We start from the raw sequence: 19,637 nt of genomic DNA on the forward strand, positions 1-19,637 counted from the left end.
GATGATCACCTCCCTGCTCCTGCTGGCCACACCATTTCTAATGCAGGCCAGGATGCTGTGGGCCCTCTTGGCCACCTGGGCACACTGTCGGCTCATGTACAGCAGAGCATCAACCAACACCCCCAGGTCCCTTTCCTCCTCACACTCATCCAGCCACTCATCTCCAAGCCTATAACGCTGCATGGGGTTGTTGTGGCCAAAGTGCAGGACCGGCACTTGGCCTTGTTGAACCTCATCCCATTTTGTCATTTATTTTAAAAAAATACAGCTTTTGGACATTTGAGGACTTCTGGCTATCAGCAGAATTAAGTTCATGAGGCTTGGAGGAAAAAGGTAGTTCTTCAGCAAAGAACTTTCCTTTGCCTGTTGGCAGCTTTATTTTTATTTTTATTTTTTTTAGATAGAATGGAGTGTAACGTGAGTAATTTACTCAGCGTTGGAAACTGTTACTTCTAGCCCTTATCCCAGCAAACATTATCGTATTGGGAGATCTGGTGTTTAATGGCTTAGTTATGAAAGATCTCTGTTCTTTTAGACAGTTCTTTCCTACAGCTGCTTGCAAGAACTTCTATTAAATTTTTAGCATTTTGGTTATCAGTAGTTGTGCAAATGGCAGCTTCCATAGTATCAGCTGCTGTGTGAAAGATGCAAGTGGAAAATGTCATTAGTGTAAATCAAAACAGATCTGCCTCTTGAAACTTTGCTGTGCTAAGACTGCAGTTCAGAACCTGTTTTGCATGTAGATGAGATCCTGCTCAAGATACAGTGTTCACCCTTGCCCAGGTGAAAGCTGCTGTCTTGGCTTTGGTGTGGTGAACTGTGGCAGTCAAGAAGGATTGGAACAGTAACTGCCAGTGGTACACAGTTCTTACTGTGGCTGTGTATGTGTTTTATTTCCTGAAGAGTCACAATTCTGATAAAATAGAAAAAAGCAGATACTGCAGGTGGGAGTACTTTCTTATTTTTTTCATATTAGAACCTCCTTTTTTTTCTGGCATTTGGAATAGTGACAAATTTTGTAAAGAGACTGCCGGTGTTGACTCTTATGTCCCCTTTTCATTTCTCTATGGGGAAATATTGCAAGGATAAAAACTAGGGATGATTGTTTTTCTTCAGGAAGAGAAGTACTCAAAATTTTAAATTGTGAATAAAAAAGACTGAAATGAAGCCTTTCATTTTCAATGTCTGGCAACCTCTGAGATACCTCATTTTGAGGCCAGTGTTAGAACCATTTGCTTCGTTTTGCTGAGAGTCCTGATCATCTTAGGATGTTTTCAGCACGTCTCAAAGAAGAGACTTAAACTGCAGTAACTTTACCAATATGCTTTGGCTTTCCTTTGGTTACTTTATAACTGCTATTCCTGAAAATACCACCTCAAATGGTAAGTCACTTTATAGAATCACAAAAATATTAATAGCAAAGAACACTTGATTGCTGAACTGCTTCTGTTACAGCATGGCTTTAATTTCATATCTCTTCTGTTCCTGGTGTGATGTGATAGCAATGTTTCAGTCTTCCTGTAGCTGATCTGTTTCTGCAAAAGTGAGGAAGTAGTGTGGGTGTTTTATTTCTCACTGATATTCACAAGGAGGTAGGATTCACTGCAGGCTGGGCTTTGGTGATTCTTGTTGTTAGCATTTTCTGTAAGAATTCTGGTGTCTTTCTAGTAGTGGCAATTTTGTTCACCTTTCCCTGTTGGATCTGAGTAAAGTAAATGCTTCAGACATGATCTTCCTTGTCTTCTGACTTCAGTCACTCGACTTAGCTGTCAGGAGGCAAGGCTTCTGTTGTTTTATTTTAACAGGAAATGTTAATCTCTTCCCACTGCTGTCTGGAAGCCTGCATTTCTGTACAGCTTTTTGAATTGCAGGCCTAATACTCTCAATTTCTTTGTGAAATCTTTTTCATTTAGATAGCTACACAGAACTGCACATATGCATTACCTGCGTATGTCTGAGTGTGGCAGTGCATCTTGTTTGCTGTTCATGATGCTAAAATAAAGTTTACTTCCTTATAGATGAGCTCTGTAACAAAATTACCCTCTTAAACTGTTTTCTAGTGAATAAACTATTGTGTTTTTTATTTTTATTTTGCAAAAACATCAAAATTGAAAGGATTGTATTTTTAGACTTGTAACTATTAAGCATTTATATATAGTTTTTGGTATCGAGTACTGTAGTGTGTCAGTGAAGTTTGCAGTGGGTGACACAAGAATTGGGTTGCATTTTGTTCTGAAAATGTTTTGAAAATAATTGTGATATGAAAATTGGAGAAAGGACTCAGCAAATGTGCATGGTGTGTGGTGGGCCAGGGAGGAAATGATGGCAGAGCAATAGCTTAATTAAAGGAATGGAGGAGGAGGAATAGTATGAGCTTTTGTTTCCGTTTATTAGTTTGTTAATTTTTTGTTAGCTTGTCATCTTTACACTCATAGGTTAAAGTTGAAGGCCAAAATACCAAACCTCTCTGGGAGGTACTTTAGAGAGACTGTGATGTTAATCAATAGGCAGCTACTTGATTCAAGGGCAGGATTCTGCTTTATGTTACATTCTTGTGGAGAGTCTTGCATCAGTGTTGCCTGTAAATGCCTTGAAGTTACTTTGTATTGCTTTTCTAATTTTTGGCAAAGCTGAGCAACAGTAAAATGCAGGAACTGACATTGTTGAGCATTCAGGCTTAGAAGGAGCAACTGAAAAGTAAGCTCTGATTTATGAGAAGTTTTCTAAGCTTTATTTGGATTTGTTTTGGTTTGACTGTATTATCTTTATGCCTGAGAGTATTGAAAAGATGCTGTTCCTTTAATATGTTCATTGATGTATGCTAAATCTAAAATTTTCTGTTTATTTTTTAAGTCTAATTCATATACTTAAAATTTTTGTTTTTATTTTTCAGAATTTAAACAAACAAGCCTACGACTTGGCAAAGGCTTTGCTTAAGAGGACAGCACAAGCAATTGAACCATACATTACAAATGTAAGTGAAGACTGCAAACAAATAAGGAAATAGATTTTCCAATAGTAAGCTGTGTTATGAAAAGGATGAATTGCCAGAAGTCACAGAGTCATAGAATGGCCTGGGTTGAAAAGAGCCACAATGATTATCATGTTTCAACCCCCCTGCTATGTGCAGGGTCACCAACCAGCAGACCAGGCTGCCCAGAGCCACATCCAGCCTGGCCTTGAATGCCTGCAGGGATGGGGCATCCACAGCCTCCTTGGGCAACCTGTTCCAGTGCCTCACCACCTCTGTGTGAAAAACAGTGTGACTTCAGAAACTCATAATTGTTCTTTGAGATAATTGTTAAATTATTGAAATACTCTCCCTTTGACTCTTTTTCTTTACCATATAGAAACTAGTCAGTCCTTAACAATTTTGTTTTCTAAAATGGAGTGAATAGTCGCTTTCTGCTGTCTTAAGGGACCTTGCTTTTAATTCTTAACCCGATCAGAAGACACAGTAGAGTCATGGAATCGTTATGTGTGGACAAGACTGAGATCCTCTGGTCCAACCATCTGCCCATCCCCAGCATGCCTTGTTTCTCGAATACCTCCAGGAACAATCACCTCCCTTGGCAGCCTGTTACAGTGCATTGCCATTCTTTCTGAGAAGTTTTTCCTAATATCCAACCAGAGCCTAACTGAGTGCTATTACCTCTTCTCCTACTGCTGTTACCTGGGAGAAGAGACCAAACCTCGCGCCTCACTACAACTTCCTTTTAGGGAGTTGTGGAGTGATAAAGTATCCCTTGGGCCCCCTCTTCTCTGGACTAAACAATCCCATTCCCTCGAGTTCCCTGGAACTTGTTTTCTGGACTCTTCACCAGCAAATGTGCTTATATATTCTTACTGTGCTTGCAGCAAAGCATGGATTTCTTTTGTTTGCTTGTTTGTTTTGTTTGCTTGTTTGTTTTGGTGGTGGATGTTTTGTTCTGGAGAAGAGATAAGACTATTTAGAAGCTATGACAAGGTAAGACAGCAGAACTTCAGTGTCTCCCTCTCAGAAAAAGAGGAGGAAACAGAATCTAAGAAGAGGTAGTGAGGAGGACAAGTGATTAGTGGGTTGAAGAGTATAGCCAAGTTGAATGTAGTAAAAACAAAACAACAAAGAAAAACAACAGCAAAGAACATCCGTAGGCATTGTGCATGGAGAGTGAAGACAGGAAGGAGAGGTCATACATAAATATTTTTTGAATGAAGTTGCACAATGGGAAAATAAATAATGCTTTTTTTTAAGTAGTTAAAGATCTAGTAAGTCTGATGGAAGCTATCCTCAGGAGCTTGAAAACAGTGCAAAATTGTGAATTCTTTTTGTTGGTTTCTTTTAACACCTGTGGTACTTGGGAATTGAGTATGTTCTAAGATTTAAAAAGTATCTCCAGTGAAAACTCTCACTCCAAACCCACTTGTCAAGCTTACTGTTTCAGAGGAGATTGCATAGGAATGTTTTTCTGATGTTCAGCTGAAAGCTTTCTGAAATCATTTGTAGCCTTGCTGTAGTAAAGCAAACGTTACTGCTTGTGCTTTTTCCTTTACATGTAATTTTGAACATAAACCAAGATTATGTATTTACAAGATCTTCTATAATGTGCTGTAAAGTCTTGATCTGTTCTCTGCTGCACCCTCGTACCCCCCCCCCCCTCCCCTTTTAAACTGTAAAACTATGGTATAGATTGAGCAGTGGGCAGGCTTCAGATTTAGAAAAATTGTGTGTGTGTGTGTGTGTGTGTGTGTGTTTATACACATACACATATATACACACTGTTGTTATTGATGTACACTCTGTTTTACTTCCTAGTTCTTCAATCAGGTTCTGATGCTTGGGAAGACATCAATTAGTGACCTGTCAGAGCATGTGTTTGACTTGATTCTGGAGTTATACAATATTGACAGTCATCTCTTGCTTTCTGTTCTACCCCAGCTTGAATTCAAACTTAAGGTAAGCATTTTTCATACTTCCAGTCCTTTTGAAACATGTGCTTTTCACTATTATTACAACTTTTGTACTGACATGGTCCTTTTTTTTTTTTTTTTGCCTGTTTTTAGATGTAAAACACATCTCTGCATTGCTTAAAACTCACAAAAGCACTTGAGAGTAGTTTAACTTCAGTGTATCAACGTAAAATACAGGTGTGCATGTTTGTATCGTTCAAGCAACAGCTTCATGTTAAAACAGTTTGTGTTAAAACTAATTTGTGAATTAGTTGAGAATCTGGTCTGTTGTGGTCCTTGGTTACTGTAGTGTTTATTGTGAAGGACTTCAATGTGGTGAAAGCATTTTGCACTACTAGCTGTGCAGGGAATCTACATCTGTTCTGAATAGCAAAATCCGTCAGGGGTAGGTTGGACCCCATGCTAATGGGAACTGATGCAGTTTCTATCAAATAGGAGGTCTTTCACAGGTGGAAACAGAAATAAGTCTTGTATTCATTGCTGCAGTGAATGAACCTCTGATTTAGTCAAGCTCATTTCTTCTACCTGAAAAAAAAACTTGTTTGGTTTCATGTTTTTCTTCTTGACTGTGTGCCATTTCTGTGCATCTTTATCACTTGGAGAAAGTCAGCATAGCAGCTGATGCTCCCTTTCTTCTATTCTTTGTTTTAATTCATTTTGTTGTTCCACAAGGTTCCTGTGCAAGAGCATGGGGAATTTGATCAGGTTTAGTGTTACAAACTTGGAAACTTAATTCCTCACTAAACTTAAAGGCTGCTGTGCGGTGGGCGACTTTATAAGTTTGGATGTGTTCTAATTATTAAAGACAAAGTCTAGATTTGAAGATCCTGTAGCCAGTTCATTAGATGACAACTTGATCACATCTGCAGTTTTTTCACTAATCTTTCCTTGCAGACACGCTGTGCTGTGGTATGATTTGTTTCTAATGTATCTTTCCTGTTCAATTCATGTTTCTGGAAAAAGAAGTAGGCCTCAGTTTACTTCCTGCCTTTTGTCTTTAAAGCAGATCTTTTTCAGCCTTTAATGCCTGTTCCTAGAGATGGAGAACAATCACTGTTCCAGTTCCAATAAAAACACAGTTTGTGCATCTGAAGCTGTTATTCATAAGATTTAATCTTAAATGCTGCTACTTTGGTTTTTTTTTGTGTGTGTTTTCCATAGCTGTAATTGCAGTCATCTTTCCATTTTAGGTCCATTTAAAACTGTAGCTTCTTGAATCATCTTGTGCTCCTAATGTGCCACGCTTTACATTGACTTGCATATTCCTTTATTTCTATTCATGCTGCTTATGTCCCTTTTTACCATTTGAATAAGTAAGTTTAGTAGCCAAACCTTTTTTTCAATTCCTTCAGGAGCTTTGTCTGTTTGTTTCTTCCAAAATCAGCTGAGTGATTTTGGTTCTCAGCCTTTCCTTGGTTTCTTAGTCTCCCTTTAAGAGAAATTTCTTCATGTCTGCATTCCTGCTCTTTGTTTAGGATATTCTTCTTAGGTCATAAGCATGTATTTTGTTGCTTCCTCTCTCCTCAGTCCTACTCCAGCTTCTTACAGCCGGAAGCCCGAAGGGTGAGGAGGTTGGCGCTTTTAGCGCTGGATGTTACAAGTGCTAAAATGTTTCCATTAGGTGTAACTTTTAATAGCTACATTGTTACTGTTCTTATTCCTTGATCTCTTGTTAATCTCCGGAGGCCTCGGTGATTCTCTGCAGTGCACGGTAGTGCTACTGTGAGTGGTTTTGTTGCACTGGGTGTCTTCAGATTACAAGGATGAAGTTGTATGCTTGCCTTGTCCTATTGGCTGTCACATCTAATTTGGTACATCTTTTATAGTAAAAATAAATAAAACTCCAAACTCATAAAACTTTTATATGGAGTAGTATAATCCTGTTTTAAGTGAGTTAAGAGGCCTTCCTGTGGTTAAAAGAGTACTTTGAAGATGAATGTTTTGACCTATTAATGAACTACAGTCAGCTTGTCTGAGATTAGCACAAGTTCTTTCTGCAGTCTTGCAAGTGACAGTGTAAGTACTCTGTGCTCCAACAACAGCTGTGGCTTTATACTAAACAGTGGCAGCTAGTGTCAAGCAGTTTGGATTCAGGTCCAAATAAAGTGTGTATGAGTACACTGGGGAGAGTATGATTACAGTAGAAACTCGAGAGCCTTATGGTGGAAGGCAGCGAATGTTGTGCTGATTTGAATGGAAAGAAATTGGACAGCAGTATCTCTGTTAGCTTAATGAAGCCTTGGATCAAATGGGTGGTAAAGGAGAGAAATATGTTTGGCAGTCCCTAATAGGGGACTTCTGATAGGAGAAGGGAGTTGTGCTTTTTGGATAAAGGCCAATTAAATTTAGTAGTGCAAATTCAATGAGCTTTGCATGTTATTACGAGCTTGTCCAGATGGTTTGGGCTTTTCTGAATTTTGTGCATAGTTTGTTGTTCAGGGGCTCACCCATACAAGCTTGCATGCTGGGGACTCTACTAGGTATTTAAATAGAAGCAGGAATGGAGTGTGTTTAGGTCGTGCATAGTTTTGCAGAAACATCTAATTTTTGTTCACTGAGCTCTGCTTCTGCTTTTGGATATACTGATGTGATAATAAAAGTTAAATACTAGGGGTGATTCTCAAATGCTGATGATGCAGTGTGACAGTTACTGTTTTTCTCTGATGGTAGAGATTTGTAGTACTCCTAAAGTGGAAGAGATTGAAAGAAAGCTCTGATTGTCTCAGCACTTGCAGTGTCAATTTTTGAGGAGTGAAGAAGTCAGCATGATCTTATTTTCAGGTGTTGAGCAAATAGAAATGGGGACTGTGAGAGGTTCCTTTCAAAGAAAAATTGGGTAATTGCTGTATGTTTGGAAAGTGTGCATTTGCTTTATAATTGACTTCTAAAGTGGTGAGCTAGAAAACATTTTGGCCACGTGGAATAGACCTATTGTAGGCTTCATCTGAGCTACATACCAAGTGTGCCAGTCTGTGAGATGCTTTAAAAGATATTTTCAGACACAACCTTGATGAGCTCTGCATGAATTCAAACCACAGCCAGTATTTTGGATCATTTCAGTGAAACATTATTTGAAAAGAACCGAAGTATTTTTGTTGGTCTTTGCAGTTTCTGTCATTTTTTATCTAAGAACTGTTCTTTCTAAGTTATTTTGACTTGTCTAAAAATTCCTTTTACCTGCGAAGAGCGATAAAGAACTGGTTTTGTAGAGATGCTAAATGTTGATTTTTAAAATGTGCTGGCATTGTCACGTGAAGCCTGGAGAGCAATGGAGGTCAACTCAGCAGGGCATAGGTCTTTAAAATGAATTGGGAATAGTAATTGGTCATCTGTATAAGGAAAGAATGATGTTACGTGGGCTTAGCTAAGACAGATTCTGCGGTACTTGATTATTGGCAACTTAGGGAAAAAGAATCTTAAACTTTTGGGATACCATTTGAGAACAAAGTGGGAAATCACGAGTTGTCCTGGTTTTACTCTTGTTTAGCTGGTGTTGTGATTTGAAGACAAGACCTTGGAAGAATGGTAATGGTGTTGAGAACTTAAATTCTAGAAAGAGTGTGTCTTTGTTCTGATGACATGCTTATTTTGCTGCTTGGTATTGAGGGCTTGAAAAGGAATATGCACTAATTTGTCCATCTTTTCCCTCCTTTCTGTTTGAGATGCATCAGGGAGACTTGATTGAGTTCAGGAGACTTGTGGCTACTGAAGACTCTTGTTCCATGAAAGGGGTGTCCGAGGGGCAGACTGAGATCTGTGAAGTTCTTTCAATGTGCAGCTGTTTTGTGATGGCAAAGGCTGGTGTCTTGCCTTCCATAAATTCTAGTTAGAGTGAAGGAGGAAAACAAGATGCTGTTGATCTTGACTGTTCCAATTTTAAGGACTTTCCCCAGTTCTTTGAGGACTGTGAAAGGTTTAGGTACTCTCGACTAGCTCCTTAAGGGCTTGTTTGCATATTTCCTATTGACAGTTGGATAACCTCACAGTACTAGTGTTGGGTGCTTCCCTGAGATAGAGATCCTGTTCTAGTCTGATTCTTCCTGCTATCAGCAACTTTTCCTCTAGTTGTAAATTCTGCACATGAACCTGACTTTCTCTGTTGTGTCTGATTTCTTTGCTTCTAACAGTTTTGTGGTATACTTTAGAAATGGTGGTGGTTTAATCACAATGACAAAGTGAGCTTCACAGACCACTGTCCGCTGCCACTTGATTGGACTGCCTTGTTCTCAGTCTCTACAATTGATAGAGTCTTGAGGAAGTGAACAACATGTCTGTGACTTGTTACCTGACAGGTTCCATGTATTTTGCACTCCATCTCCCTGAACTTCCTTGTTAGTCTTTGTGGCAAGAATCCTCATGGTTTCTTCATGAGACTGGGGGTCTGACCGAAGTTCTAGGCTGTTTGTTTTCAGTCTGGAAAAATTCAAGGTCTTTCCTGTTGATGACTAGATCAATTTTTGGACTTGCAAGAGAGCATAGGTCCTCCAGCAACTCTGTACATCTTTAATATTTTTGGATCTAAACAATGTGGCCACCTAGTGTTCAGTCACCTTGAATCTTTGGTACTATTACTGGTCTTTTGGTCAGTAACAGGTAATTCTTAATTGCTGTTGGATTTATACATGTTGACTTAAATAAAGAGTGAAAGGTTGCCTGGCAGTAAGCAGTGTTCTTTGAAACATGCAGCTGTGTGCTTCGTTCCCTCAGTTGCTTTTTGTCTTATCTATCCCAAGAATCTTTTAAGCAGTCTTGAAGAGAATTGACATGCATGTCATGTACAGAATAAAAATAGACAAACCATTTACCCATTTGTATCTGACTGGGATGGAGTTAATATTCTTTGCAATAGCTTTAATGGTGCTGGACTTTGTGGATTAAACATTGTTGCTAATACTCTAATGCATTGGCTTTTGCTGAACAGTGTTCACACAGGTATGGGCTTTTTCTTCTCCTAGCTAGGAGGCTGCAGTGAGACGAGAGGTTGGGAAGGGGATGTGCTCAGCAATGAAAGCTCAGGAAAGGAGAAGGAAGGGAGAACTACTGTGATTGTAATATCTCCTAAAAGAAAAAACATGCATGCTGAGAGTGGGCGGGATATTTGCCTGCCTGTGGGAAGTAGTGCATAAATTCCTGTCCTTTCATAGAATCATAGAATGGCTTGTGTTGGTACTTGTGCACGCATCTTCTCTCCTTAATAAACTATCACTGTCTCAATTCCAAGTCTTCTCAGCTTCCACTTTTTCCCCTTTCTGTCTCTGTGTAGAATGAGGGTGGGTGGAATTTTGGGTGAATTGGCCCAATGTTTTTCTTCATTGAGATGATCGTGGTGTGGAGGATGGGCTGGCCTGACCTTGGCGGCTCCTCCAGCTTAGATGGACCATCCGCCTCATCACGACCCTGTTCTTCCAGTTCCCGAGTCTCACATCTGCTATATAAGGGCATGTGGGAAGCCAAAATAAATGAGAAGGAGCCCTGAGTAGATTTGTATCCATTCACCTCTGTCTCCATCAAGTTACTACCCTCTGGCTGTTGAGGAAAGGTGGCAGGATCCCCTTTGTCAGGCTGTCGCTAGCAAAGGTTTCCCATGGCTTTCCTGTTTGAACAGGAAAGGAGTATTGCTAACTTCTAACACTTGGAGCCTGGTGTCAAAAGTCATGGTTGCCTCTTGTTTGTGATTAATTTTATTTCTTTAACCTTATTCTGGAGAGGGAACTGAGGGACCAACAGGAGGTAATTCATTGAAATTCATCTAACTTACCTCACTCTATAGTGAGGATCAGTAATTAATGCCTGATTTTGGCATTAAAAAGTGGTGTGTTTAGAAATCCAGTGGTGTGTTTAGAAATCTTTATTACTGAAATTGAATATTCATCTAATATTCAGGAGAATGAAAAGCTCATGAAGGGAGCATTTAGGGAATAACCATAATGGACTGTAGGTCTTCATTTTCTATTCTATCAAATCAATGTTACTTAATAAATAAAATTTGTAAAATGCTGACTTTTATTACTTCAGAATTTTCTTTCTGGACACAGTAAAATTTTTGACAAGTTTCTGGTCATGTATATTTCTCCTAAATTGCTCTAGATCAGTGCCCATTCTTTTGAACTTGCTGGTCATAACTGTCTGACCACCTTCAGCTGCTGTTAGTGGGAGTCCATAGGATGTAGGCAGAACTGTGGCTGCCTGTGGCTGTTGAGCAGGGTGTAAGAAATTGGAAATGTGTGTTCAGTGTCAATTCCTATTGGAGAGCCATTAGGGAACACGGTCAAGATTAGAGTATTGGGCTGCACCTAAGAAAAAATGTCTGAAGTCCTGTGACACAGAGCATCACGGGGGGGAAGGATTATGGTTTATCAAGAGCTTGTGTTACTGACTTTTTCCTCAGAAGAAGGAATAGAGTAGAACAAGTAGAATAAACAAGAGTATATTCTATATACAAGAGTATGTAGAGTAGAAGAAGTAGAATATGCAAGAGAGACTATAACAACAGTGGGTTCATTTAATAAGAATAAAAATTGGGGAATTGAGAATTGATTATGTAACATATGCTTATGAACTCAAACTAGAGAGGAAAAAAAGATGTTACTAACTGCACTCCAAGAGGAGGCTGTATGTGACTTGGTAAATAGTCAATCTGAATTCAAATTGGAAAAATTAGTCAAATGCAGATAAAATGTGCTAATATTAAATACTGAGGTTTGTTCAAAAGTGTTACAGTTTCATGTCATGTAGTAAGACAACAGCGTCAGAGATTTCTTCATCCTTAACTTATCTTCCTCTGCTATTGAAGGATTTTAAATATCCGTTTACTGTTCTTAGGGAGCTGAATTAAAGGACGTACTGGAGCACTTTTCAGCTCATTTATGGTGCTGAATCTGGTAGGAGAAATAGCTGGTCTTAAGAATGGTGTGTTACAGAACTTTGATAACTACAATGGGCTTTTATTTTGTGTTCAAATTGTGATGTTGAACTAATAAAAATTTAAAAGATGACAGAAAAGAATGGTATTGGAAAAGGTCTTTTTCTGTTGGAATAAAGAAGATGGAAGTTATGAGAGGTGATTATCAAGTAGTTAACACCAACTCAGCTCTGCTGCTCTGCTTTCAAAGAAGTGCTGCAGCTGGCTTTTTTTTTCTTTTTTTTTTTTTTTTTTTTTGCAATGAAGAACGAGTATAAGTATGTACTAATTGCATGTATGTAAGTATGTACCAATTGCAGAAATATTAGCACAGCTTTGCAAAGTATGTTTTAAGCTTCATATGCTGTGTATTGCATTAAATAAGTGCGGTGCAAACCAGCACTACTGGAAATGTACCAAAGAAAGTCTTGCTTTATTTTTGCTAATGTTAGTTTTTAAAGAAGAAGAAAAGCATCTGTTTTAACTTAGCATCTTTAAATATAGGTCCAGTTACTGTGTGTGAAAGATGTTGGGTACTTTGATACGCTTTAGAAATCTGTGCTCTGAAAACATTTTGTTTGTAGTAAAACTGTTGAGAAGAACAGTTCCAGATAAGGCGAATGTCCTAGATAACTTACAGAGAAGTAGGTGGGGGTTTGAGGCTTATGTGCTGTGATTGATTTTGTATATGTTTGTATAGGCACAGCATCAGACTTTGTAGCAGCAACACTTGTACTGGAAGTTTGAAAAGATGTATGTCTGTGTTTTTCACCAGATTTTGTTCAGGAAGCTTTTTCCCTCTGTTTTTGTTTTCGCTGCCTTCGTTATTTTGTCTTTTCCCAGCATTAATTGATGTGTTTTGTTTTTTTTTTTCTCAAGATACACATTTGCATGAAAATTTTTTTTATAGCGATTTCCTCCTTGTTGGGAGGAATGGTGGGGGAGGTGCATAATGGTATAAAAACTGTACAAAACAGTACTTCGTGCTTTTTGGCAGGCTTGTGGCGTTGGTTGGTTGGTTGACTTCTTTTAATAAATGTGTTCTTTTTCCAGAGCAATGACAATGAAGAACGCCTGCAGGTTGTAAAACTTCTAGCAAAAATGTTTGGGGCGAAGGATTCAGAATTGGCATCTCAGAACAAACCCCTGTGGCAGTGCTACTTGGGGAGGTATGCTATGTTAGTTCCACTCACAGGAGGCAGAAAACATTCAGTGAATTGTAATTCAGTATTTTTAAACAGCTTCCTCTCCTCCTTCTCTCCCCGCCTTTTTTTTTCTCCTCTCAAATGGTACAGTTAACTGTGCCCCCCTCTGCTGTGTCTGACATCTGGCAGATAATGGTTAGGAGATTATTTTATATACATCTTCTGCATTTTTGATTCTGCAGAGTGGACAATTAAAAGTCCTCACTTTTTAATTCTTTCTTTTTTTTTTTTTTTTTGGCCACTATCTCTACTGCTATTTCCAATAAAAAGAAACAATTGTCTTTATTTGTATTTCTTTACAAGTGACACTACTCAATGATGGATTAATTTTAAAACAATATCAAGTGATGTTTGCAGTATTGGATGTTACCAGATCTATTTTTGATGAAGTTTTCATGTACAGTATTTGTTTTCTGGCTTTAATTCTTTGTATAATTTGACTACTTTAAAAGAAGCATGTAGTATTTACAGTGCAGAAAGCAGTCTTCTGTTTTTGAAATATTCTGCCAGTTTGATACAGGAAATAAAGCTGGAACTTGTAGTCAGAAAGAAGTCAAGAATGTCTGCTGTGATGAAAATATTCTTGAGTAAATAAAGATAAATTATGTTAATTCTGTTAATTATTATTAATGCTGTAGTAATTTCGCATTCAGTGGTATCAAACACAGAACGTCCTCAGAGAAATGCTGCTTCTAAGAGTATAGGAAACTTAATGGAGGGAAAGCTTTGTGCTTGAAAGTATGTAACAATTAAAACATCCCATTTCACTTAGAAATAACAGATCAAATTGGATTCCAAATAAAATAATGCATTGTGTTGCAATATGAAACAATGTAGTCATATATTTTTTTCATGATTACTGTTTTCAGCTAGTTATGAACCACAAACGTGTATTTACTTTTCAAGGGCTTTAAATAAGTTAAAATAGCTGTTAGTAGAGAAGCCATTCTTAAATATTTTCATTCAGAAAACATAACTAACTTTTACTAAAGTAGACATTTTTTGAAACATCTTATTTGATAAATAAGCATTTGTACAAAAAAGTGTAATAAAATTTGATTACAAGTTGTTCAAAACCAGACATTGTGATGCCCTAAAAATGCATTTTATTTTTCGGAAGAAGGGAGCCCTTATTATGTTGATAGTTTTGTTCGTATCGTTATTTATATCAAACTTAAGCATGAGAAAATGCCAGTTTTCAAGCATCAAATTTAGTTCAGTCTTTCAAAAGTCAATTTTACTGAAGATGAAATATGGATCGTTCTTAGGACTTGGTAGTAGGTTAGGTGTCCATTGGTTCATGAAGAGAGGAACATCAGCATTTTACAACATTTTTTCAGGTGCTGATTCACAGTTCACGCTTAAGTAGCTGGAAGGTTAGAGAAATGGTATTTAAAATGTAAGACATCTTTCAGTAAATAACTGTTGTCTGCCTGTGAGTTTTTCATGTGTACCAGGGAGAATATTTCCCTTCCTCTTTAGAACAGGAATCAATACATGGGCACAAGACTTTTTTTAAGGACGATCAAATGAATTCTAGGAAATTAGAGCTGTTCTGTGCATGTAAACGTGCATAGGAAGTGTGAAAATCTTTTCAGGGAGTATTGGAGATTGTGTAGAAATAAGTGAGTAATGAGTGACTATTTTTTTTATGGTTTTGTTGTTGTTGTTGTCACTGTTCTTGTTGTAATGTTCTGTCTTGTTTCAAAATAGGTTTAATGATATCCATGTACCTATTCGTCTTGAATGTGTGAAATTTGCAAGTCACTGCCTTATGAACCATCCCGACCTAGCAAAAGACTTAACAGGTACCAGACTTATTATAACATGAAAATATCATTGTAAGTCTTGTGGAGAAGTCTGGAAGGGTAGTAGTAACACTTAGTAGTGTTCTCTGACATTGTGGAGGGTATAATAGAGATTGGATTTCTTAATGGCAGAATCTCTTACCTTCCAGTGCTGCCTCTCAGATAAAGAGACGGCATACAAAGAATGCCTTAATCCAAAGGAGAGTACCTTCCTTGTCTTGGGAGTAGTTGCATTCCCAACTGCTGTTGAAATTAAGCACCGTGGGATCAGGCAAAAGCAGCCCAGCCAGCTAACTAGTCATGGCATTTATTAAGGTGCAGAGTATAGACTGAAGTTCCACAAAGCAAGAATGTGTAAATATTATGTAGCCACTATCTAAGGTATCAAAACAGTCCTTGGAACTGTGACCACAGCCATTGCTTTCTCCTCCGTATCAAATACAGCCAGTAATTCAAGATCTCTGTAGGAGGAAGGCAAGTGGCATGGATAAAAGCATTTGGTATTTGTCTCTCCCCTATGTCTTAATGAATAAAAGTGCAATTAATGGAATTGATTGCTTTTTTCAAAGTTTACGTTAAGACTGCGTCTTCCCCTGATCGCTCAGCTCCCACTTTGGAGGTGGTATGTTTGACCGTCTTCCCTAAGGAGGAGATTTAAGGGGCTGTTAATTGCATGGGATTTCCCTCCTGCCTGCTGAGCGTTTGCCAGTTTAGACAAATACGTGCAAGCTGAAGTCACATAATAGTTATTGTATTGTTAACCTAGGACTTTTCTTTAATGGGAACGGTAAAGATTCTCAGAAGTGTATTTTCAAGGTGTTTTTCTTTTTTAGAATTGCTGAAAGACATTGTGCCCCCTCTAATGGTATCCTCTGAGAAATGTAACGTAGCTTGCCCCTTTCTCTTCCCACAGTGCTTATCACAGACAAATTGTTCAAGAATTTCTCTTACTGGTGTTGTAGACAATAATTGTGCAATGGCAATCTTCTTCAATTGTTTTAGTTCATTTTCATGTGGAACATTCTTTTCAAAAAGCTGTTTATTTTTAAAATTTCATAACTTCAGTTGCTTATGCACTTTTCTTTTTTTGACATTTGTGCTGATTACCAAGTAAGGGTGGGTATTTCAGATGAGGCTTGGGAATGATCATTCACTGAATGCTAATGAGTGCAGTAACTTCTGATGATTTAGAGCAAACTTTGAATTTTTTGTGTTTCCTAATGCTCTTAGTGTTTCACTGATGTGTGCTGTGTACAGTGATCTTAAGGCCTTTTATGTGCATTTTCCTACCAGTGTGTGCTTCTAAGTTAAGCTAGAATGCATTTAAAGATAAATGAAGTTTGCCATCTGTTTTGTGCTTTTCTAAAATGATAAAAGTTCCTAAAACATTTGATACTTACCAGCAGAAATCGTCAGATGTTTGTAGGAAAAGATTAGTGGTACTACAAATAAGAAGCAATGTGCCAAAGTAATCTAGAAAAATTGCTTTAAGTTGAGTAAATAAGGATTTGTCTGAGTCAACATCTAGCTTACTTGAGTATGCTTTTTTATCTGCCTCAGCTTACTGTGCTTACATGATTCACACTGTGGAGTGTTTCTAGAGCATTTGAACTAGATTCAATTTGGAAAGTAAGCAAATTGTATTCAGGAGTGCAAGTAATGCCCTCTGTAAGTCAAAGGGCATATAGGAGTCTGCAGGAAGAGAGTAGCCTCTAGCCACAAGTAAGGCTTTAAAATGCATATAGTGTGGGTATCAAGTTCCTAGCACTGTGTACTCAGCTTCCAATTCTCTTGGACTATAATAGTTGCTAATGTAGGTATAATAAATGTTTAATATATTAAGCAAATGAGAAGTTTATTACAGACATTCCAGTGAAGGAAAATTAGTGGTTTCTTACTGTCAGTGCTCCAAACTGTAGAAATCCATGGTTTTCCATGTCTGCCAGTTGGGGTAGCCTCTAGAGAAATAAAAGTAGCTGAAGCTGTGTTCTTAAAATGAAGTACTTATTTTGTTTTTATTTCCCCAGAGTATCTTAAAGTAAGGTCCCATGATCCTGAAGAGGCGATAAGGCATGATGTTATTGTATCCATAGTTACTGCTGCTAAAAAAGATCTTCTGCTTGTCAATGATCACCTGCTTAATTTTGTCAGAGAACGAACGCTGGACAAGCGGGTAAGACATAATTAGTACCAATAGTGTCTTCTCTTCTCTTGCATCTTATTGTAATTGGATTTGTTTCTTAAAAGTAATGCTTCTAAAAATGTTGAACTACTTTTAAAATGTCTAATGAAAACTCATGTAAAGCAAAAATTTTTTGAAGCAGTGTATTTAATGAGGCACCTTTTGCCCCTGACTGAACTGCAGCATTTTTCGTTGTGCTGTAGTATTATGATAACTGTGTTTCAACATATACTATATTTTGATTACTCTTTGTTCCAGTTGTCTAGTTTTCATAATTTTAAAATAAAATTGGACCCTTCTATAACATTGACGTATTTCATAAGAGATTTTGAGAACCGATTTCAAAAATGTATGGCAGATTATTGATGCAAGTTGTTTTGCCACTGGAGATAGCTGGATTGCTTAATTTTAATTAGATCATTGGAAGACTGCGAGTGTAGTAGCTTTCAAATGTGAGCAGCCTGAAAGTTTAGTTTAGCTTTGTTTGGTTATTTGGCAAAGCGTAGGAGATTTGCTGTTTATGTTATAGTGTGTTATATTATGTTAAGTATGCAATCTTAAAATTGTCACTTGACTTCTTGTTTGGTGACATGTTTTTTCCTGCTACAGATGTAATACAATCTCAAGTATCAATACAGGTTGTGAGAAAGGGTGTTGGATTGAATTGCTTATTATTCTAAATTCAAGAGGTGTGCTCGTATAGTATTTACCTATGTTGATATGTTTAGCATAATAGATGTAGTGTAGTGTTTGTCCTAAAGAGAAAATATTGTGCTTATTACTCAAACTTTAAAGAAAAAATGAACTATTTTATTTGGAGGAAGAATAGGAAATTACCTATCAGGAAGTTCCGGAGTTTTTCAGGTTTGAATTTTAAACTGCTAAATTTAAAATTCAAATTAAATTATAATTTAAAATTTAAATTGTGGCACTATTTCTTTTTTTCAAGTGGAGAGTGAGGAAAGAAGCTATGATGGGACTTGCACAGATATACAAGAAATATTCGTTACAGTCAGAAGCAGGAAAAGAAGCTGCAAAACAGATATCATGGATCAAAGATAAACTTCTGCATATATATTATCAAAACAGTATTGATGACCGGTAAGCCAGTCTTTTGGAAGCTGGATATTTTTTGGATAGGTGTGATAACTTTTCAATCTGTTTTTCCTCTGAGCTTAAGTGTTGGCAAGGTACTCATTCTGTATGTTTTGAAGAAGTGCATAATCCTCTGTGGCCACAGCCAAATTTTCATGAAATCGTAGAATGGAAAGGACCTTAAAGATCATTTAGTTCCAGCCCCCTGCCATGGGCAGAGTAGCCAACCACTAAATCAGGCTGCCCATGGCTCCATCCAACTTGGCCTTGTCCAAGGATGGGGCATCCACGACTTCTTTGAGCAACCTCTTCCAGTGCCTCATCACTTTTGGAGGAAAGAATTTCTTCCTAACATCTAACCTAAATTTCCCCTCTTTCAGTTTAAAGCCTTTGATCCTTTCCCTGTCAGTATTTGACAGCATAAAAACCTGATCCCCCTGTTACTTATAAATTCCCTTCAAGTATTGGAGGGACCCAATGAAGTCTTCCCAGAGCCTTCTCTTCTGAGAACTAAACAAGACCAGCTCCCCCAGCTTTTCTTTATAGGAGAGGTGCTCCAGCCCTTTTACCATCTTCCTGACCCTCCTCTGGACCCACAGTGGGAGCTAGTCTGCCTTGACTAATCAATATCATCTTGATGGCTTTGGAGATGGATCTTTGTTCTTCATAGGATAATCAAATACAGATAACATTACAAACCTACACAAGGCTTTGTAAAAAATTGTACTCTCCAGAAATGTCACCTGCAAAATTAGCAATTATTTCCTTAATACCACGAAGATAGGAGGAATTGTCTTGAACATCAGATCCTCATTCACAGTTTAAGAAAAGTAAGAAAATGTCAAGATCTTTTAAAACTAGCTGAGCTTGCATTTTGACCACCTGATCTTGTTGGAAGACTCTAGTAACGTAAACTGGCACATAAGGATGAGGATTTTGTTCTCACTTTCAGACTAAATGTTTGCAATATGATAGCAACATGGGTGTGATTTTCTTTCTTCTCACAGTCTTTTTTGGTAACTGACAGACCTAAAGTTTGTTTCATTCTGTCTCTAAATAAGGATGTTCCATGTTCTAGTAGGAACTTTCATTAATTTCGATGTGAATGTACTTGGAATTCCACTATGGAAGCAACAGAAATGAGATAAACGTTTCCCCTTGGGAAAGGGCTGGGGAGAAGTAGGGGAAAAGCCAAGACTACTATCTGAGTTCTCCTTCTGGGCTTTGTGATAATGCCTAATAATCAACATGATTTTTATTTCTATTTTAAGCCCCTTATATTGCATCAACTCAAGAGCAGACCATGAAACTAATCCTTCAGGCTGATAATTGAGACATCCTTTGATTTTTATCTAGATGTATGTAACTGATTTTGATAATGTCAGCTAATAAATGTTCTGCTAACGTCAATATTATGACTTCCTTAGGTATCTTGTTGTTCAGAGATGAGTTTTACTGAAAGTTAAGTGGCCTCACCTTGAGGCTTTTGAATCTTG

The 19,637-nt window shown here is 37.7% G+C and overlaps 1 protein-coding gene across 4 annotated transcripts in view; it reads left to right on the forward strand.

Annotated features, from left to right (window-relative positions):
• The window catches only part of PDS5B (PDS5 cohesin associated factor B), a 100,674-nt gene that overhangs the window by 35,768 nt on the left and 45,269 nt on the right, over nucleotides 1-19,637 (forward strand). For all 4 annotated transcript variants that reach the window (XM_052671124.1, XM_052671121.1, XM_052671123.1 and 1 more), the window contains exons 7-12: nucleotides 2,894-2,974; nucleotides 4,796-4,936; nucleotides 12,905-13,020; nucleotides 14,770-14,864; nucleotides 16,892-17,037; nucleotides 17,996-18,147. In XM_052671124.1, the coding sequence (XP_052527084.1) occupies nucleotides 2,894-2,974; nucleotides 4,796-4,936; nucleotides 12,905-13,020; nucleotides 14,770-14,864; nucleotides 16,892-17,037; nucleotides 17,996-18,147 (731 nt within the window). The remainder of the gene's footprint in view (nucleotides 1-2,893; nucleotides 2,975-4,795; nucleotides 4,937-12,904; nucleotides 13,021-14,769; nucleotides 14,865-16,891; nucleotides 17,038-17,995; nucleotides 18,148-19,637) is intronic.

Source organism: Tympanuchus pallidicinctus, unplaced genomic scaffold (genome assembly GCF_026119805.1).
Source record: "Tympanuchus pallidicinctus isolate F22 unplaced genomic scaffold, pur_lepc_1.0 scaffold11, whole genome shotgun sequence".
Lineage (NCBI taxonomy): Eukaryota > Metazoa > Chordata > Aves > Galliformes > Phasianidae > Tympanuchus > Tympanuchus pallidicinctus.